This window comes from Zeus faber (assembly GCF_960531495.2).
Source record: "Zeus faber genome assembly, chromosome: 22".
In the NCBI taxonomy this organism is placed as follows: Eukaryota; Metazoa; Chordata; class Actinopteri; order Zeiformes; family Zeidae; genus Zeus; species Zeus faber.
In genome coordinates, this window is record NC_137209.1 from 18,565,628 (window position 1) to 18,586,345 (window position 20,718).

General features: G+C 43.8%; 2 protein-coding genes across 2 annotated transcripts; both read left to right on the forward strand.

Annotated features, from left to right (window-relative positions):
• Positions 1 to 3,494: 3,494 nt before the first annotated feature.
• Positions 3,495 to 6,455, forward strand: six7 (SIX homeobox 7; the record flags this gene model as incomplete). The annotated part of the gene is made up of 3 exons (XM_080023089.1): positions 3,495 to 3,902; positions 5,849 to 6,012; positions 6,206 to 6,455. 3 exons carry the CDS (start codon positions 3,495 to 3,497, stop codon positions 6,453 to 6,455), a joined length of 822 nt encoding a protein of 273 aa, XP_079879215.1.
• A 2,597-nt stretch (positions 6,456 to 9,052) lies between these two features.
• On the forward strand, positions 9,053 to 18,395 carry LOC307247489 (actin-related protein 2-B). Its single transcript, XM_080023642.1, has 9 exons — positions 9,053 to 9,189; positions 11,484 to 11,594; positions 14,090 to 14,248; positions 14,835 to 14,964; positions 15,220 to 15,356; positions 15,484 to 15,633; positions 16,245 to 16,390; positions 16,670 to 16,802; positions 17,836 to 18,395. Exons 1-9 carry the CDS (start codon positions 9,142 to 9,144, stop codon positions 18,004 to 18,006), a joined length of 1,185 nt encoding a protein of 394 aa, XP_079879768.1. The 5' UTR covers positions 9,053 to 9,141; the 3' UTR covers positions 18,007 to 18,395.
• The last annotated feature ends 2,323 nt before the right edge of the window (positions 18,396 to 20,718 follow it).

The following is a 20,718-nucleotide window of genomic DNA, read 5'->3' on the forward strand; positions in this document are numbered from 1 at the left end:
CTAAATAACGGCAGCCAGACCCTCTGACTTCCACTGTCGTCTATAACGGAGACGTTTTAATTAGTGTCCTCCCACACTGATGCAAATAAATATGCATATGCGCACACACACACGCTCGCGCGCGCGCACACACACCCACACACACACACACACACACACACACACACACACGCGCACACAAACACGGCCTGTAACATCATCTGGTCCAACGGCTCGGAGCCCTTAAGCAGCTTGGCGCTCAGTCTGCCCTCAAAGTGTTAAACAGATTGGGGTTTGGGGGCCTTCTGAGCCTGAGCGGGGGGATCCCATCTAGAGCTGATCGCCGTGTGTGAGTGTGTGTGTGTGTATGTGTGAGTGCACGCGGTCAAAGTGTCTGAAACCTCGGAGGGGTCAGCTTATCTGTGAACATGATCTCTGCTGAAGACATTTCTCCCCTTCTGTGCCACACACACACACACACACACACACACAGCCCTCCCTTGTCACTACCCCTATCAAACTGTGTGTTTTAATCTAGGGTTATGGATCTAACACGTATCAAATCCTCGTCCTGTCGTTTATAAGGGATTTCTAAGCCTCCAGAAGCTATTTGAATAAATACTTTTTTATGCGTAAGTTTTGCATAATGCATGAAAATGTGTTTTTTTAATGAGCACAAATGTAAAATATATATTAAAAATAAATCTCCAAAATGACACAAACATTCTTTTAAACAGGCATAAAACAAAAGTGAGAGAAAAGTTTCATTTTTCTCTGTGTACTCAAGCTGTGTATAAACTATATATAATAAGTATATAATATTAATTTTATTACTAAAAATAAAGTTATTTTTCTTAGATAATTCATTAACAGTATATAGCCTACTTCACAATGTGTGGATTCTTAATCGTGAGGGCAAAGATGGGACTAATAGACAAAATAATAAATACAAAAAATATTTAAAAAAAGTTTTACTATTGTAAAAAAAGGTAGATATCATAGAATATAACACAAAACTGATAAAGGGAAAAAAAATAAAATGAATTGAATAAATTAGTAAAAAATAATAAAAGTGTAATAAATAAAATGTATAATCTGATAAAAAGAGTAACAATATGTATTGATGTTTTTTAACAAACATTAAGTCATAAATAAGCCCCAATGATCCAGACTGATTATCAAGACGCCTTCTACCAATGTCTGCTGAGCTGCTCAGGTTTTTTGTTTTGTTAAAATTTGGGGACAGATTGTTTTAGAGGCGCTGAAACGCCTCACCTCGCATTAAACCACGTGACCTCTTACCTGACTGCAACCTTTTCTGCAGTAATCTCATAAAAGCCGCAAGATTACCCAAAGATGTAAACCTTGTCATCACGACAATATAATTATCTTTATTTCAAATGCATCTAGGCGATATGGGTTTCAATTCCCTAATTCTTCTCGATGGGAAAACAAAACAACACAAATTCAAATGTGGTGCATGGAAAAAGTGACGGGACGAATATATATTGCCCCGAATTACAGCGTGGCGTGGATTAAGTGCACCGTGTTTGTATTAGGAGACATATGCCTACAGGATCCTTAACCTGATTAATGAGAATATGGTCCCTAAGTCCCATTAATGAGCCACTGAGATCAGAGAGATTGAGCAGGACAGCGGATCGTTAATTCCGTGTCCACAGACGTTTCCACCCGGCTCGCCGTGGCCTTGAGGAGTCGACCGAAACGCCCCTTTAATTATCAGCGCTTAGTCGGGTCGAGTTATCGCCGGGTGTGATTCGGAGCCGCTTTGTGGTGTCTCGAGTACAGAAGGGTCCTCTCGGTCAAATGGAGACGCAAAGGCATTTAATACAGTGTCGTGGACCTCTGAGCCCTCACCCTAACCGCCGTGACCCCGGAGGCAGTCATGCAATTACGTAAAGTGCCTGTATTCACAGGGGAGGATGGGTAAACGACCCTAACCCGAACCATACTCGGACCCGAGGTGGAGGCCAGGCCAGTCCGCCCGTAAAAAGAAAGATAGAAGATTCATTTTAATCGTCAGTACATTGCTGCCCACGTGAACCCTTACGAAATGGGACCCCGTGCAAATCCCAACCCTATTACCTATAACCTGCAGTAACCCTAACCCTTGTAATCTGTCCACTATCTGACTATGTTAAGCACTTTGAATTGCATGTGCTTGCCTCAAAGGTGATCAATAAATAAACTTTGATTTGGTTTGGTTACCTTAACCCCAGCCCTAATCCTAACCCTGACCTAAACCCCTCCCAATAATTTTATCATGGTGAATGACTAAATAATAACTGTTATAAAACATGACAACATAGTTGGTTTTCTCAATTTCACTCTCGTTAGCAAGCGAAAAATAACTTTTTCGGTCGGCCACGGTTTCACTTCATTGTCTATTTTCAGTTCTGATCTGATGGAAATCCAAAGTTATGATTCGTTGGGTGGTGTCTGATTCTGCGCTTTCTAACACCACAGTGGAATCAGACACAGGTTCCAAACTCCTTTAGGGCAAGGCTCCCCCTTGGAAGACTGTAGGCCCTGGCTAAGAACCCCCCCCCCCAAATACTGCCAACACTTTATCTTTCTATAATAAACTGACGTGTAGTTTCACATTTAACTTAAACTGACAAAAAGTGGCAAATTCCACCAAAATATATGTGAATAAGTGATATTGTTTTTCCACAGAATACATTTGGTGAAAAAAATAAACGATTTAAAAATAATACAAAAAAAAACAACAACAAAAACAATTAAAATGAAATAAAATGAAATAAACGTTTTGCTGCGGACCCCTGCAATCCCTTCGGCGGTCCCTTTGTGAGGCCGCGGACCCCGGTTTGTGAACCCCGGAGTCCTAACAGGTATCTATACTATACTGAACTTCGCTGGGACGGTCTATACTATCTATTTCTTAATTCACCGACACGGCTCCATCCGTCTCTTGTCCACCCCCGCCCATCCAGGTGCGGCTCCACCGCATCCAACCAATGGGACAGGCCGGGCCGGCTTGTTTGCTCCCCCTTTGCCTCCCGGTCAGTCGGTGTGTCCTCGGGCTAAGAAGCCAAACAAACTGATCAGCCAGTCACCTCGGTGCACACCACACCCCCTGCTAAGAGGCTAATGACCAGGGAATATAATCCCTCTCAAAACAACCACAGAGATGCTAATTGCATCTATATATACAGCTTGACTTCTGGTCTCCCCTCTTTACTTTGCGCGCAACTCCAACCTGGACTGGTGTGAACTCGACTGTGGGGCTGGATGGTCCAAATACCAGGTGAGGGACGGGACAGGCCCACATTAGGAGCTGAAGCCAATTAACTTTTCCCCCAAGATTCTGTGCTCCAGAGCCTCACCCAGACCCGGGGAAACACCGGCGGTTCAGTCAGCGGTGCGCCCGGATGGAATTTTACGCACGGAACTTTACTCACAGGAGAGCTGATCCCCAAGCGCTTGTTTCTGCTTTACTCCCCCAAAAACTCCCCAAATCTTCCCCGCCCGCGATGTTCCCACTGCCCATGTTCACCCCGGAGCAGGTCGCCCGGGTGTGCGAGAACCTGGAGGAGACCGGGGACATCGAGCGCCTCGGCCGGTTCCTGTGGTCGCTGCCCGCCGCGGTGCCCGGCTCCGCAGGGGAGGCGCTTAACCGGCACGAGTCCGTGATGCGCGCCCGGGCCCTGGTGGCCTTTCACGGGGGGAACTTCGAGGCCCTGTACCAGATCCTCCAGAGCCACCGCTTCACCCGCGAGTCTCACGCCAAGCTGCAGGACCTGTGGCTGGACGCACACTACCGGGAGGCGGAGCGGCTGCGGGGCCGCCCGCTGGGCCCCGTGGAGAAGTACCGCATCCGCAAGAAGTTCCCCCTGCCACGCACCATCTGGGACGGGGAGCAGAAGACACACTGCTTCAAGGTAACATTTTAGTTTAATTCAAGTCACCCCCGTGTTAATTTATAAGCAAGTGAATAAAAATGATACTTGAGTTATCTGAAAGTACACTACTTTCAAATATATTAAACATATATCTTCCATATATTTTTGATAACTTTTTACGAGCAAAGTAAAATACTTTTAACTTTTAACTATAATAAAGCACATCTTAAACCAGGTGTATGTCTCAATGGACCTACAAATATATATATAATATATTTACCCTAGCACTTATTTACCCTTGCCGCATATTAATGACTAATACGCAAAAAATCGGAACTTTAAATAAGTAGATGAAGTACAACATAAATAGAAGTACCGATAAATGCAATTCAAGTGCAAATATGCTTTTAACACACTTGAAAAATGGAAGAAAAAAAAAATCACATTTCTTCACTTGGGTAATTAGACCAAAATGCATGTCTTGAATGGGGAAACCAGCTGTCCAAATGTGAACGACTCCAGTGAGTAATTTAAATTGAATATTTACCAAAAATATATCTTTTTTAGAACTAAACTGGACTTTGTGGTGTTAAGGTTCCTGAGCTCTTAAGATCATAATGGTCTGAGCAGGTTGATCCCCACGTGGCCCAGTGTCCTGCTGCAAGGTCACACCTCAAACCTGCTCAGGGCTCTTTAGCAAAACATGCATATCTAGTGTATTTATATTGGTATTATTATTATTATTATTATTACTATTAATGTTCTGCAAGTAGATAGTTGCTCCAGGTGTTGGACTGGAGTCGTTGGATCAATAAAAAAATGTGTCAAACCTGTACTCAATCTTTTAGCTTTTCTCAATTTATAAATGTACAATTTAATTCCTCCTTTTCAAGTCGAGAAAACATAAAAACATTATGTTGAACAATTTTTGAAGTTGTCCAATGACTTAATTTTTTGCTGTAGTAACACAGTTTAAGCAACAGAGTTTGGAGTTTTAAACCAAAACTAATTTCTTAAATGTGCATGCGATATGCAGTAAACATGGAAATAAACATGAATATAATAGTAATAACTCGTAATAATTCCTATTTAGTATTTATGTTCTAATAACATCAATTTATTCTGTACATAGTTATCACATTTTCTATATTATGTATTTATATATCTATATACGTAATTTATTTTTTTATATATCCGACTATTTCAGTTTCATATTTAAAAAAAAAGTTCTTTGGGGCTATTTGTTTATATTTGACTTTTTTTTAAATTTCGTTTGTACTTCACGTTTATTCTATAAAAAAAAAATCGCAATTTTTCAGACTCTTACGCATTATATTATTATTATTATTATTATTATTATTATTATTATTATTATTTTAATGGCTGAAATTTATGCTGTTAAGAGTTTGACTTTTATCCCATGAGATTTAAATCTACACATCACTAAATCATCATATAAATCACTGAGGAACCACGAGTGAGAGTAAAACGTTTCTGTCTCCCTCTTTTGACCGACGGCGGTATTGCACCCGCAGCCTGAAACCTGCCGAGGGAACTAAGCCCCTTAAGCGTGATCCAATTTCCAGGATATGCCCGGATGTTGTTATGCATCACTTCTCACGTAGATTATGATCGGGACACTATCCGCATAAATCCAGATTAATAATCCTAAAACTCAGTATGACATCAGATTACAACTCAGATTACGTCCTGCGCTGTTTGATCGGATCACCGCCTCCAGACACCGGTGGAAATGACATTATGACACAGATCCATCTGCAAAACCCTCTGTTTTGTGAGTTTATCCACAAAATCGTGTTTCTCAGTCAAAAAAAAAAAAAGCTTGAAATAATTTTTCTTTCATTGAGTGTTAAAGCTTCCCGGTTGGAGGTGGATTGAGGACCAGGGTAGAGGTGTAAGGGTGTGACAGGTCGGGCTCCTCAACGCTCTAACACCCCCCCCCCCCCCCCCCCCCCTCGCCCCAGGAGAGGACCCGCAGCCTGCTGAGGGAGTGGTACCTCCAGGACCCGTACCCCAACCCGTCCAGGAAGCGCCACCTGGCCCAGGCCACGGGCCTCACGCCCACGCAGGTCGGCAACTGGTTCAAGAACCGACGCCAGAGAGACCGCGCCGCCTCCGCCAAGAACAGGTAGATCCATCTATCTATCTATCTATCTATCTATCTATCTATCTATCTATCTATCTATCTATCTATCTATCTATCTATCTATCTATCGGTCCAACGGTCCAACGGTCCATCGGTCCAACGGTCCATCGGTCTGGCTGTCTGTCTGTCTAGAAATCACCTAACCACCTCCCTCCCTCTCTCCCTATCCTCCCAGGCTGCAGCAGGACCCCTCCCTCCTTCCGTCTGAGGGCTCCCCTGACGGCTCGCACCCAGAGCACCACCGCCACGGCCACGGCCACTCCCACTCCCACTCCCACGGCCACCCGCACCACCGTCTGCCCGCCTCGCCGCGCCACCCGGGCAGCCCCGAGGCCAGTGACTGCAGCACTGGGCCCGAGTGCCGGGGCACGGGGGCCTCCACCCCGGAAATCTCCGTCAGCAGTGACAGCGAGTTCGAATCGTGAGGAGACGGGGAAAGGCCAGGCTCCTCGGACACTACAAAGAACTGTGTGTGTGTTTGTGTGTGTGTATGTGTGTGTGTATGTGTGTGCATTCAGGGAGACGCTCTCGTCGAAGAGGAAGCCGCTCGGGTTGTGGTTTCGGAACCCGGACGTTGTGAGGAAATGAAAAAACCGAAACACTATGCACTTAAAAAAACAAAAAAAAACAAAGCAAAAACGCCCCCGTGGCGCCCGACGACGGGAGTCTGGAGGGTACGGACGTAGGTAGAAAAACGTCCTCTGGTCACTCACACAAGGAAAAAGTATTTATAGCGGAAGTCATAAATCCATGGTCTTTAGATTACTTGAATATTGGTAATGCCTGTGTTGGTACTGGTTGTGCTGGTCTGCTGGTGAGTTTCCCCCAATCCCGCTTCACACCTCGTGCGTAATCGCATGCGACAGCAGGATCCTCGCCCCTCGTGGCCGTCGTATGAACCGCGCCTGGGTTTTTGGGACGCGGCATAAGGGTGATTACGGCGACATCCAACGCTGACGTTAACAACGTCATTGATTTGTATGCGAGGCTTATTTACTTAGTTCCAATCGAAAAAAAAGATTCACCGACGTCAGTTCCTGTCGTACTGTCGGACGCCAGCTTGTCGCACGCGTTGAAAAACGTGAACGCATCCCGCTCCGCGTCACAGCTTTTTGCGGGCGGAAATCCCACGCTCCATAAGAACGAATTGGACTCCACAGATTTGTCGTTTGTCGTGTTTGGTGTGAAGCGGGCTTCAGTAGACCTTGTAGTTTGATGCCGTTGAACGATGCCTTCAGTTTGGAAAGTCAGGGGGAGCTGATCCAATGTCTTAAAGGTGCAGTGTATAGAATTTGGTGCCCGCCCCCCCCCCCCCGCTCCACAAACACACGCACACACACACACACACACACACACACACACCTCCCCGCACCCTCCCTTTCCAATGACGTAGGAGAACCTACGGTGGCCTTCGGGTGCCGCGAAAAAACGCAAAGGTCCCTCTCGAGAGCCAGTGTTTGGTTTGTCCGTTCTGGGCTTCTGGTGCAGCACGGCGGTGCAACATGGCCGCCTCCGTGGAAGCGTACCCGCTCCCTATGGAGATAGGAGGGGCTCATTTTAAGGTCATGAAAACACAACAGTTCTTATTTTTATGGGATTATACACAAATTAAAACATACTTGTGAAAGTTATATTCCATTTTTGCCAAGTCTGTTCCGTAAATTCTACACACTGCACCTTTGATGAACATAAATATAAACTTAGAATGGACCATTTGTTTTTTTTGGGGGGGGGGGGGGGGCAGAGCGATATACATGTTACCAATTTTTTCCACCACTACAGACAACGAAAACGCATCTGGGCGTCCAAATGTGGAGAAAATGGAGTCGGTTGGTTCTGGCTCTGGGTGTCGGGTAAATTTGGTCCATCCTGCCTGGTGAAAATAGACATTTCTTTCCGCTGAACAAATTCCGCTAGATGAAAGAGGATCAGGGGGCATCACTGTTTTACGCAATAACAATTAAAACGTTTTCTTTTTTTTTTTACCGAACGCGAAACAGCTTCAGGATAACAAAACAAACAAAACGTTGTAAATACTCTGAACACACGCTGCTGTAGGTCTGGCTTTAAGCTAATGGTTTAGTTTGAAGGCTGTAGGCGCATTTCATTTCACACCGGGAGTTTCCCTCGTAGCCGTTTTTTTGTTTGTTTGTTTTTTTTCCCCATCATCGTTTTGAATATTCGGGCCTTTTCACACGCTCCCTGGGCATCCGCCACCGAGGTAAAAGCAGAAAGCGGCGGATCGCGCCCCCGCCCGACGAATAGGAGGGGACACGATGCTCACTCAATGTGCCTATTACGAGACCCGCTCATCTACGTTTGTGTCTTTGGAATGACACATGCAAGGCCTGTTACTGCTTCCTGTCTGACCGCCACGCACCCGTCATCGCTAGGAAAATGTATTTTTCGCGGAGGGAGATGTGTTTTCTTGATGACTCATGTAAATAAAGCTATTTTTATTCCAGCCGGTTGTCCTTCTTGTCAATTATCGGAAAGCACAGTTAGTCGGTTTGTCACCGATTTTAACAAAATCTTAAAATAGAATAAAATGTACCTCTATAGTGAGGGTGAGTTCTTATATTGGGTTAAGAAATGTATGAACTGAATATAAAACAACCAAACAAAATATGTACATATAATTTTTTTTTTTTTCCTCAAAATTACCTGCAACTCCTTCACCGACCCATAAGGCGCTGCGGAGCTCAGTTAGGGAATGCCTAGTTTTTATTTATTACATTATCTTATAAAAACAAATATCCATCCTATAATTTGTATAACCTGAAAAACAAATTGTTAGGTAATTATTTTGTTATTGAATGAAATTGTACCATAATATGACAGTAATAATTTCATTAAACAAATGCATAAATAAAGAAAATATAAATAAAATCTCGACATGACACTACCTCCGAGCTCACCTGGGTGACGCCGCGAGGCGTTGGGGAGGACGGCTCCTCTGAGGCCGCGCCCACTTCCAAAGCGCCGAGCATTGCCGCAGATGCTGCTGTGTGTTCTGCAGTGTAAAAGCGGATGTTTGACTGGATCCTTGTATCGAATAGAAAATACATATCATTTAAATAGGGATATAGTACAAGATCACCCCGACAGACCATGGACAGCGAGGGGAGGAAGGTGGTGGTCTGTGACAATGGCACTGGAGTGAGTTTACTGGTCTTCTCCCAATTCGAAATACAGCACTAACTAACCAACTAACCAACTAACTAACCGACTCACGAACCAGCTAACTTATTAGGATGGCGTTTGTGATTAAAACGTGTTTAAATGTACATTACATTTCACTGCATATATGTATGAAAGTATGTATATGTATGTGACAAATAAAAAATCTTGAATCTTGAAATGTCAGGGATCTTCATGCATTGTGCCTGAACGATGCTTTCCTGTTTTATTTATTGGACAATTACTGCATTTAGAGCAAAGTTTTAAAAGTTTAAAAAGTAAAATGTGCTTGGAGTATTATTCATGCAGCGTTTGTCGGAGTATTTAGTTGTGTTTCTGGGAGCAGAGGGTGTGAATCGGCACGCACAGAGCGCTCCCATTCCCCACCTGTGCCTGGACTTGTCAGAACGTCTTTCTACCTCTTTTTGGTTTTTTTCGACACAGCCATACATGGTCGCGAGTGCCTCGGGCTCGCACGCGATTGGACCAAAAGCAGGAAGTGAGCTCAGCGCAGCGGTTCCACCGCCGCCCGCGCCGCCCGCGCCGCCCGCGCCGCCCGCGCGTCTCGGGCTCCTTTAAAATCAACACGATAGTAGATACAAAAAAAAAAAAAAAAAAAAAAGGCGTCCGTTTGGAGCGTGTTGCACGTTTGGATCCGCGGGCGGACCGCGCGGCCCGGGTCGGGGAAGCCGCTCCGCCCCGTCCGTGGAATGCACGGAGCAGCCCCCGGGCCGTGGAGCGCGTCAGCAGCTGGATGTGCCTGTTCCGACACGGCAGAGAACAGCTCGTTCTGCTGCAACGCGTCACGCTGAAAGAAAGAGAAATATAACAATAATAATATTAATAATAATAATAATAATAATAATAACAATAATAATAATAATAATTATTATTATTAGAATAATAATAATAACAAGAATAATAATAATAATAATAATAATAACAAGAATAATAATAATTATTATTATTAGAATAATAATAATAACAAGAATAATAATAATATAATAATTATAATAATAATATTTACATTTTCAATTGAAATTATATTGAAATTTATACCAATTTATAAAATAATATTATACATTTTTATGATTATATTATATTTCCATGATTATAGTTATTGTTTATAATATAATATTAATATTAACATTTGTATTTTTTAAATATATTTTTTGGATATACATTTTAATATGTTTTATCTATTTTATATATATATATATATAATATATAAAATTTACAAGTATTATTTATTTATTGCTGCTGTGACACCTTAATTTCCCCACAGGTATTCATAAAGTTAAACAAACAACAACAAAAACAAACAGTCGTCACGCAACACACCACACTACAACACATGCTTGCACACACACACACACACATGCACATGCTTTTGATGGTGGCCGGTGAAATGGATCCTCTGCATTTGACCCATCTTGGCTTGTCCTTCCTCCGGTGGCACAGCCAGGAGCAGTGGGCAGCGTACGTGGACGCGCCCGGGGAGTTGTATCTTATCTCATCTTATTACATAATAAATACATAAGAAATAGTCTTTAGACTAACTAACTAACCGAGTAACCAACAGACGAACTAACAAACTAATGGACTAAATAACTAACTAGCTAACTAACTAACTGACTAACTGACTAACTAACTAACTTATTCCGGTGGTGTTTGTGACTGTGATTCTTCCTTTCAAAGCGTGTTTAAATGTCAGGGATATTCATGCATTGTACCTGAAAAAAATTATGCATGTCAATAACAACAAGTCTATAGACCAGTGTTTCTCAGATGGATGCACTTGTACCCATAGGGGTACGTTGGGGTACTGCAGGGATACTCTTTTGGGGGGGGGGGGGTAATTACACATACAGTACATAATTTGTGTTAGTTTTCCGTTTTTTTTCTCCCACTGCCAGTGAAGGGGGTGAGATCTTAAAGGACTACACTACGTTTGTATTTATTACACTACAAAACATGTTTGGCAACCACTGATCTAGACAATAAACTCACAAAAGACACTAAAAACCTCTGAATATTATGAATAAACTGTAGATATCTGAATGTATACAAATACATGTTGCAGTAAAATACCAAATCAAGAAAAAAAAAGTTAAGTTAAAATGAGAAGTTATTTTTTGTATGAAAAAAAAAAAAGATTATTCACAAAGTAAATACGTTCACACACTATTCAGATTCAGATTCGACCCAAACGCTCCCGCGCGCCGAGACCAAAGATGTCTAATCCCTCCAATTTCTGATCTCCTGTCTTGCAGTTCGTAAAGTGTGGCTTCGCCGGCTCCAACTTCCCGGAGCACATCTTCCCCGCCTTGGTGGGACGGCCCATCATCCGCTCCACCACCAAAGTGGGAAACATCGAGATCAAGGTGGGCCTGGCGGGGTTCAGCTTCCTTTCCCAACTCCGGTTCAGGCTGTGATTGGCCCACACGGGCACCCATCACCCACGCCTCCCTGCACGGCCGGGGCGCCGTTTGCGGCTGCCGGAATGGTCCGGCGGGCGCTGGGGGGGCCCGCCAGATCCGGTGCATCCGCGTGTTGCAGTTGACCCTGTTACACTTCGCACGGCTGGGTGAGGGGGCGCCACGCCCTGATGACGCTCCGACAGCACCGCGAGGATGGCTTATTTGGATCATCCGCTCCCAAGCCACGCATCAGGTGGCGTCGGGGATTTTGCTGTGGGCCCGTCCCCGCCTCTGTTCCCTGTCAGCAAATCAGCTCGCTGCTGTATTAACCCGGGGGCCTTAGGATGGGTGCCCGGGTGGCCCAATCACAGCCTGTCGGGGCCAAGTCAAGCCTTGGTTTGGTTTAAAGGGGCTTTTCAGGCTTTATTCAGTGAAGCTTAAGGCATAGTAAGAACTCTTAAGTTCTCCACAAGTAAAACCAGGGTCGGGGCACAACCCAAACGTTGTGAGAGAGAGAGAGAGGGAGAGAGGGAGAGGGAGACAGACTTTGACTTGACTTTTAAGGTTCCTTTATTTTCAGTAAGTCATGTCACAGCAGCAGAAACTTGATAACGAAGGAACCAAAAAACAACAAAAATAGAGACAAACCACAGGAAAACAAAGGTCAGTACAGAGTATAGACATCTCTCCTCAGAGATAACTGGGTACGCAGGGATCTGTTAATGTCTTCACCAGGTTTGAGACCGCTGTTCAGTATAAGGACTACTCCCTTTGTAGCCCAGACTTCCTCCTTTGTACAGTTTACCTCCTTTGGGGGAGAGAGAGAGAGAGTAGTATAGTACTTATAGTATAGTAGTAGTAGTATAGTAGTCGTATGGTAGTATTGTAGTAATATAGTAGTAGTAGTAGTAGTAATATAGTAGTATACAGTAGTAGGAGTATAGTAGTAGTGATATAGTACTAGTAGTATAGCAGTAGTATAGTAGTATAGTAGTAGTAGTATAGTTGTAGTATAGTAGTAATATAGTAGGCAAGTAAGGCATACTAAGAACTCTAAGTTCTCCATTAGTAAAACCGGGGTTGGCGCACAATCCAAACGTTCCGCAAACATTTCAGAAATATTCAGAACATTTTTGGAAATATTCTGAGAGGGAGAGAGAGAGAGAGAGAGAGAGAGAGGGAGAGAGAGAGAGAGAGAGAGAGAGAGAGAGAGAGAGAGAGAGAGAGAGAGAAGGCTAGCTTAAGGTAGGTTTAGTAGGTTTTATGTCCGAACTGTCTGAAGTCACGCGGAGATCCTGCCGAATTAGGAACAACATCTTCGTGAACCGCGAGGACGGAGAGGAAGCTCAGACAGACAAGAGACAGGAGACATGACACCTGCGGCTCAGGTCCGAGTGGATCCAGCGCAGGAAGGTCGGAGCATACATAACCAGAGATGAGGCCAAATCCCGCTGCCCCTTTAACCTCCACCTGGACCTCCACCCCTCAGCTTGTATGCATTAAAGTGTCTTAGAGTCAGGAGAAAAGCTGTCTTGACACCTGCTGCCGTTCTAAGACTCAGCTAAGTCTAGAGGAACTGCTGACCTCGTGCAATAATCCTGAAGGCTGCGTTTTATCTGAAACCTTCATGTTGTAGGACAAATAGGTAAAAAAATATATATAAATAAGTGTGTGTGTGTGTGTGTGTGTGTGTGTGTGTGTGTGTGTGTGTAGATAATAGAGACAGAAATGTGTAAATTATTTTATATGGTTATGGCCGAGCTCATGGTTAAATATGTACTGAACTACATTATATTGAGAGGTTTCTTTTTTTTTCCTCCCTACTGACATACATGAGGGGTACAGAATATTTGAAACACCTCTGAATATAATGCAGCTCGGTACAATAACGCCAACGATGACCTTGAGGCTAAAACATATCATTGAATTAACACCTCATCAATGACAGCGTTAAAAAAAAACCCTGAACATTATAGGCAAAACAAAGCAAAATGTATGGCTAAGCAGTCAATACTGTGTCCAAACCCAGCGTTTTACAACTCTGTGCCGCGGCATGTTTCAAATTCCACTGAAAATACGGAAATAATGGGAAACTAGCTCTTGCGTTGCAAGATCAAAATTGCAAGGCTGCACCAACTTAAGGACACACACTCAGTACAAAGAGTCGTTTCGCGTTTTTCCCGTGGTTCCGTCGGTGTAACGCACGCTGAGTGAGGCAGGACGTGACTCCCGACTCTGGAATCATTTAAAAGATTTGTTCGCCATGAATCAATCATTTGCAAGTCTTGCATCACTATCAGTAGGCCATGATGATGATAACAATAATAATAAAGATAATAAAAATAATCTCCATGTTTCGGGTGTTTATAGTGGCTAACAGGATCAAATGAAAATGCACTTGTTGAAATTTGGAAGAATTAGAAGGGCCACTAAGGTGCTTTTTTTTACCCGCCCTCCAGGACCTGATGGTGGGGGAGGAGGCCAGCGAGTGCCGCTCCATGCTGGAGCTGTCCTACCCCATGGACAACGGCATGGTGCGCTCCTGGGAGGACATGCTCCACCTGTGGGACCACACCTTTGGCCCCGACCGGCTCGACATCAACCCCCCGGACTGCAAGGTGCACGCCGTCTGAGTTAACCCCCAATTCAAACAAGGGACTGTGGTTGTGTGCGGAGCAGGTTTGTTTGTTTTGCAATTTGAAAATGTTGAGCGAGAGACTACAGGGAAGATTCTCCTCAAAGAAAGAGTGAAATTGTGGTAAGCAGCTCTGTAAATAAGAAATCATTTGCCAGCGTGAAACCACACATTTAAAAATGATATTGTTATTGACATTATTTATATTAAAATTTACATTATAATAGTTGTTATTTTTATTTATCTATTTTTCATAAAAAAAAACTATACTATTAATTTTTTTTTAAATTATATAAGACAATATGAAATACATTTTCTATTAATAAAATAAATAAAAAATGAATAATAGATTATGGCAAAAGAGTTAATTTCTCAGCCTGAAAAACCTTTAAAGTGCAATATTGTATGTAGAAATGCACAATCACAATGTATCGCTATAGAGTCTCACTGGTCACATAAACATCTCAAAAAAGTGGTATATTGCAGATGTAATGATCTTAAAAACGTCATATTTCTCAAATATTACTCCGTAACGAGAGGGTATTTCCTAAATCCCACCCATCTACAAGGTTCTTCTGACTGAGCCCCCGATGAACCCCACCAAGAACCGGCAGAAGATCACGGAGGTGATGTTCGAGACCTACCAGTTCCAGGGCATCTACGTGGCCATCCAAGCCGTTCTCACGCTCTACGCCCAGGGTCAGCTTCTCCACCTTCCTCCACGCCCTCAAATTATAAATGAGCAACCTTCAATTGTTATCGTTATATTATTTCTTAAAACCAAGGTAAATAATGATAGTTCTCAGGTTCGCCGCCCCTGCCTCCATGGAGGCTCACGTTTTTCCATTCATTCCGTTATTATGGGTGGGGTCGGCATGGGTTGCCATGTTTGTGAGATGTCAGCCTGTTTGAACGGCTCCTTACAGTGTGTTGGGTGGATGTGGGTGTGGACAGGGCTGCTGACCGGCGTGGTGTTGGACTCGGGCGACGGGGTCACCCACATCTGCCCCGTCTACGAGGGCTTCTCCCTGCCGCACCTCACCCGCCGGCTGGACATCGCAGGGCGTGACATCACGCGCTACCTCATAAAGGTGCGGGGGGGTTTTGAAGATATGGGCGTTTGCATGGTCTATTAGGTCTCCAGACTATTCAGGGTGTTTTTTTTCCAAAACATTCACATCCCCGTCCTTGTCCTCGGTTTTTCCCGCTGCGCTCCAGCTCCTGCTGCTCAGGGGCTACGCCTTCAACCACACCGCCGACTTCGAGACGGTCCGCATGCTGAAGGAGAAGCTGTGCTACGTCGCCTACAACATCGAGCAAGAGCAGCATCTGGCCACCGAGACCACGGTGCTGGTAGAGTCCTACACGGCGAGTACTTTTCGGGGGCCGGGACACGAGGCCTGCAAACCTTTCCACCCTGAACACACCCGCCCGCCCACCACCCAGAAAACTGCGAGAGCTCCGGTCCAGTTCAGAGCAGTTTGGTCAGCGTGAAAGGCAATGGAAACCTTCCTTTATATACGTTTGGACAGAAAGATTTAATTGAAAACGGGAACGTGTCACCGTGTTCTCGTGACCCCCGAACCAACGATCTAACTCAGCTATTCCCACAATTGAACCCACTTGAAAAAAAATAGGGAAAAAAATACCACGGCTCACCACGCATCCGTCCAACTAAAATGAGCTTATCACTATGTTTATCAACGAGGCCAAAAAACAACAATCACTTGTTTCAAATTACTTAAATTTTTTTTTTGATTAAAAATAAATAAATAAATAAATAAATAAAGTGTGTGTGTGTATATATATATATATATATATATAAATTATCAGTATTATACAAAATCGTCTGCGATACCCTTGGCGCCCACTAGAGGGCCTGTTCTGTTTTATCTATTGGAGGGGGGATTTAGAACCGCCATCAGGAATTAAAATGTGATTTTTTTTTTCCCCCGGTTATTTCTCCTTTTCCGGTACAGCTCCCTGACGGCCAGCAGGTGAAGGTGGGCGGCGAGAGGTTCGGGGCCCCCGAGGCCCTCTTCCAGCCCCATCTCATCAACGTGGAGGGGGACGGCGTGGCCGAGCTGCTGTTCAACACCATCCAGGCGGCTGACATCGACCTCAGGTCCGCAACCCAATCCTTTGAGTCTTTAGTGCTTTTCATGATCATAATGTCGAAATTGTGATTTGGGGCGAGATATTTTGTGGTGTTTTGGATTTCGCAATATAACTATATATTTAAATGTTTCACAGACTGTTCTGGATTTTCTAATCAATGATCATTATAGCAACATTTACTAATGATTGTTTTTCATATTCCTTGTGTGTAAATATCCTATGAAAGCACCAGTGGTCACCCCCAAAACATTGTAAAATTGAAAATTATCCTCATCTGCCCCCACAGGGCAGACTTCTATAAGCACATCGTGCTGTCAGGGGGGACCACGATGTACCCCGGCCTCCCGTCCCGTCTGGAGAGGGAAATCAAGCAGCTCTACCTGGAGAGGGTGCTGAACGGAGACGTCCAGAAGCTCTCGGTAAGAGGAGTGGCCGCGATCGGCAAAATAGCCCCCCCGGGGACAGGGCGCTCGGGGTCTCTGTGTCATCCTGAAGGGGGTTATTCTGCTATAAGTGGCGGCCCCCTCCGTTTTTGACAGTTGACCAAACAAAACCTTTTCATGCCTAATATTTGTCAAACTGAATAGAGGACATTTTAAGTAAGGGATGATATACAGCCAGCCGGTCATTATCTGTAAAATAACCCCCAGGGACACGGTGATCAGGGTCTTGTTTCACTCGGAAGGGGGTTATTTTTGGATAATGACCGACCAGCTGCACATTAACCCGCTTATTACACGGCTGCCTACCAAATAAAAGTATTGATTTTTAAATGGCTTTATAACGAGTACGTCTTGTAGGCAGCGTGACATGAGGGACGTGAAAACCAGGCAGAGAAGTGGTCATTATTAACAGATCACTGCTCATTATTAAGAAATAATTGACCGTTGATTGCTGCTGTCGACCAATCAGAATCGAGTATTCCACAGAGCCCTGTAATAATAATAATAATAATAATAATAATAATAATAATAATAATAATAATAGTAGATAACAGACAGATGGTCCCCAACAGTTAAAGGAGCACTGTGTACGATTCTCAAGCTGTTTACACATTTACTAAACAAACCCTAAATTGCAGTTTATTTCTGACTTCATCTTCCATTTTTGAGGAAGCGCTGAAATGCAAATGTCCCAGACGTAGAGGCGAAATGATAACTGACGAAACAAAATGATAATTCCAATTATTTGTCATAAATTATGACAGTGATCCTTACATGTATATTTCCATTATAGAAACATTAAGGTTGTTTCCATTTGACACAATTGCATGATTAAACATTTTTGACTTTCTGAACCTAGAATTTTTATGCCTCTGCACAGACATGTTCACATCCGCGGCTGGTGTTTTGTTTTTCCTTCTCCCTCTCTCTCTATCTCTCTCTCTCTCTCTCTCTCTCTCTCTCTTTCTCTCTCTCCCTCCCTCCGTCTTCCTTCGCTCTCCCCATGCAGAAGTTTAAGATCCGCATCGAGGACCCTCCGCGGCGTAAGCACATGGTGTTCCTGGGCGGCGCCGTGCTTGCCAACATCATGAAGGACAAGGACTCCTTCTGGCTGAGCCGCGACGAGTACCTGGAGAAAGGCCTCAGGGTGCTGGACAAACTGGGGGGAGGCGTCAAGTAGGAACACCAAATCCCCCAAAAATGGTCAAATTCCTTTTTTTTTTCGGTGGGAGGCGATGAGAATCTATAAAGAAATGGTTTCATGTCATTACAGTTCAAATATATACAGTGTTTTAAGGAAATGGTTGGTGGTGCGTGGAATAAGTTTTATTTTTTAATACATTTTTCACTATAATATGTTGGAGAGCAATCTTGTCGAATAATTATATAAACATAACAGCGTGACATTGTTTTTGCTTGTTATTGTTTCTTTATCTGGACGCCAGTAGCTTTTATTTTTTTACTTTTTTTTTTCCAACTGTGACATAGGATTGGAGACAATTTACTTTGCAAAATGTGCACAAGCTGTTACTAGATGACGTTTATCTAATAAAACAAGAGTAAATCTAAGGTTTCAACATGAACTTGATCTGTCTATCTATTTTATCAAAGCAGCAGACTGGATTATAGACTAGATTATAACATTTATATTATGAGACAAAATATTATATTATGTATTTATTCACAATTTAAATGTATTTATAATATTTATTTTATATATTTATTATTTTAAATTATATTATATAAAAAGATAATAATATGATTATTTTAAGTCTTTGGAACATTACACATTACAAGAGTGAAGCGTTCACTGAGGCGCTTTGCAGAGATCTGCTGGCCCCTAGTGGTGACATTTGGGACGGCATGGAACCATAACGTGACTGCAACACCAGAGTGGAGGAAACAACATCGTGAACTGATATTGCAATTTTTTTATTGCGATATTGAATTACTTGACAAAATACAGTCATGTGTATTAACATTAAAAATAAATAGTGGGCATCTCCGCATGGCATACAAGCAACACATGCGTCACGCACACACTCAACCACCCGCCCACACACACCCACACACCCACACACACACACACACACACACACTACATCCGCAGAACCTTCACGTGTACAAATGAAAAAAAGCATGCAATAAATATAGAACTATGTAATCGCTTCCCAATAAATTCCCCCTGTGCAGTAAAAACGTTGAATATCGCCACCTATTCACCATCACAAATTTGATACCCATCCCACAGTTCAATCAAACAATAGGTTATTGTGATAATGACATTCAGTTGAACAGTCAGGTGGTAAACGGTGATTTACATTCAACCCATCGCCGCGAGTTAAGACCCGACCGGCGAGTTTATCAGGAGTCCGTCTCAGCGCAGAATGGCATTTTACAGCATAACCCAAGAAACACTGAAAGGAGAGCAGAACCGAAAAGCGATTTGAAACATAACAGTAAAATGAACGCGTTGCAGATTAAAATTCGGACACAAAGAAAAAGGGTCTTCGACACGGGGGTCTTCCGGGTGTCGGGGGTAAAAAAAAATAAAATAAAATAAAAAAAATCCCAGTTTTAAATCCCGGCTGATGCCGCCCGATAACATCCTTTACACCTTTACGTCCCTGACCCCATTCATCCCATGATTCCACTGTTTGAGTGACGAGTGCTGCTCTGAAATTCGTAAGGGCGGTGGCAAAAATGAACATCGTGATCGAGCTTCGTCCAACGAGGCAAGTTCTGCAAACCTGCCGCTTCACCGTAAACATTTATTTCATCGCAGAAATTATTCTAAAAGAACGTCGTCCCGCCTCACGAAATATTCTCTCGTCTAATTGCCCTCATAAGGTGGTGGCTGGCTTTCCTCACCGCCGGAAGTCCTTTATCCAATCCCGCGCTGATCTGAACTGCTTTTATCTTCTTTTCACGAAAAGTGGAAAAATCCAGGTCCAGAAGGTCAAAGGTCATGTTTCCATGTTTTGGCTCCAGCTGACCCCACCTCTGGGTTGACTCTAAATCCCGGAGTGGATTTGTTTTATTTTTTAACTTTCCGAACTTTCTGATTTTCCACCTCTGCTCCTTTCGCACAAAGGCATAACTAGGTTTTTATTTTTTTTGGTTTGTTTTTTGTCAAAATTGAAATCGTTCTTGGAGAACTCTTTTTTTAATATATTTTTTTTAACATTGGGAATCTGATGAACATGGTCACGATTGCCCCATTGTACCACACCTTGGTCATACTGGAACGATTTAGAAGATTGGGATGCCAGTCCCTCCCTGGTTGACTCCCAAGGGTGGAAAAATAAGGTTTAGGTAAAAAAAAAAAATAGAACATAAACGTAATGTTCCAGTTTTCCTTTAATGCCTCGGTACAGTGGCCCCCAGGTGCTCCACCGTGACACTGCTTCATGGTTTTAAGATGTGAACAGCACCAACAAACTTGGGGTCATCGAGGGACCTTTTTAATTCAATCGTCCTCTGGCGGCCGCCATCCCAGTCGTCCCGGCGCGGTTTGGTTAAAATCGGGCCCCCGAATTTGCCCGTTTTTACTTTGGCTTTGCGGTCTTGGTCTCGGCGTTCCGAGTGCCTACGAAACGAGCGCCTACGAAATGCCTCACGGCTTTACACCCAACTAACTTTCAGAGAGACGCCGGCCCCAACCCCCAACCCCCCCACCGGGATGCCCGTCCCTGGAACCCGCCCGGAGCTGCGCCGCGAAGGGGCTCCGTCGGCGCGGCGGTGCACCTGCCTTCCCGCGCGCGTGTGCGGCGACTGTCTTTGTTTCCAAGCAACCGTGTTGGAGTCTCGGACTTGCATTTTCTCCTCTTTTTTTTGTTTTTTCTTCTTTGGGCTCCGGGGCCGCCCCCTCGCTTTCTCACGGCGCTAACGA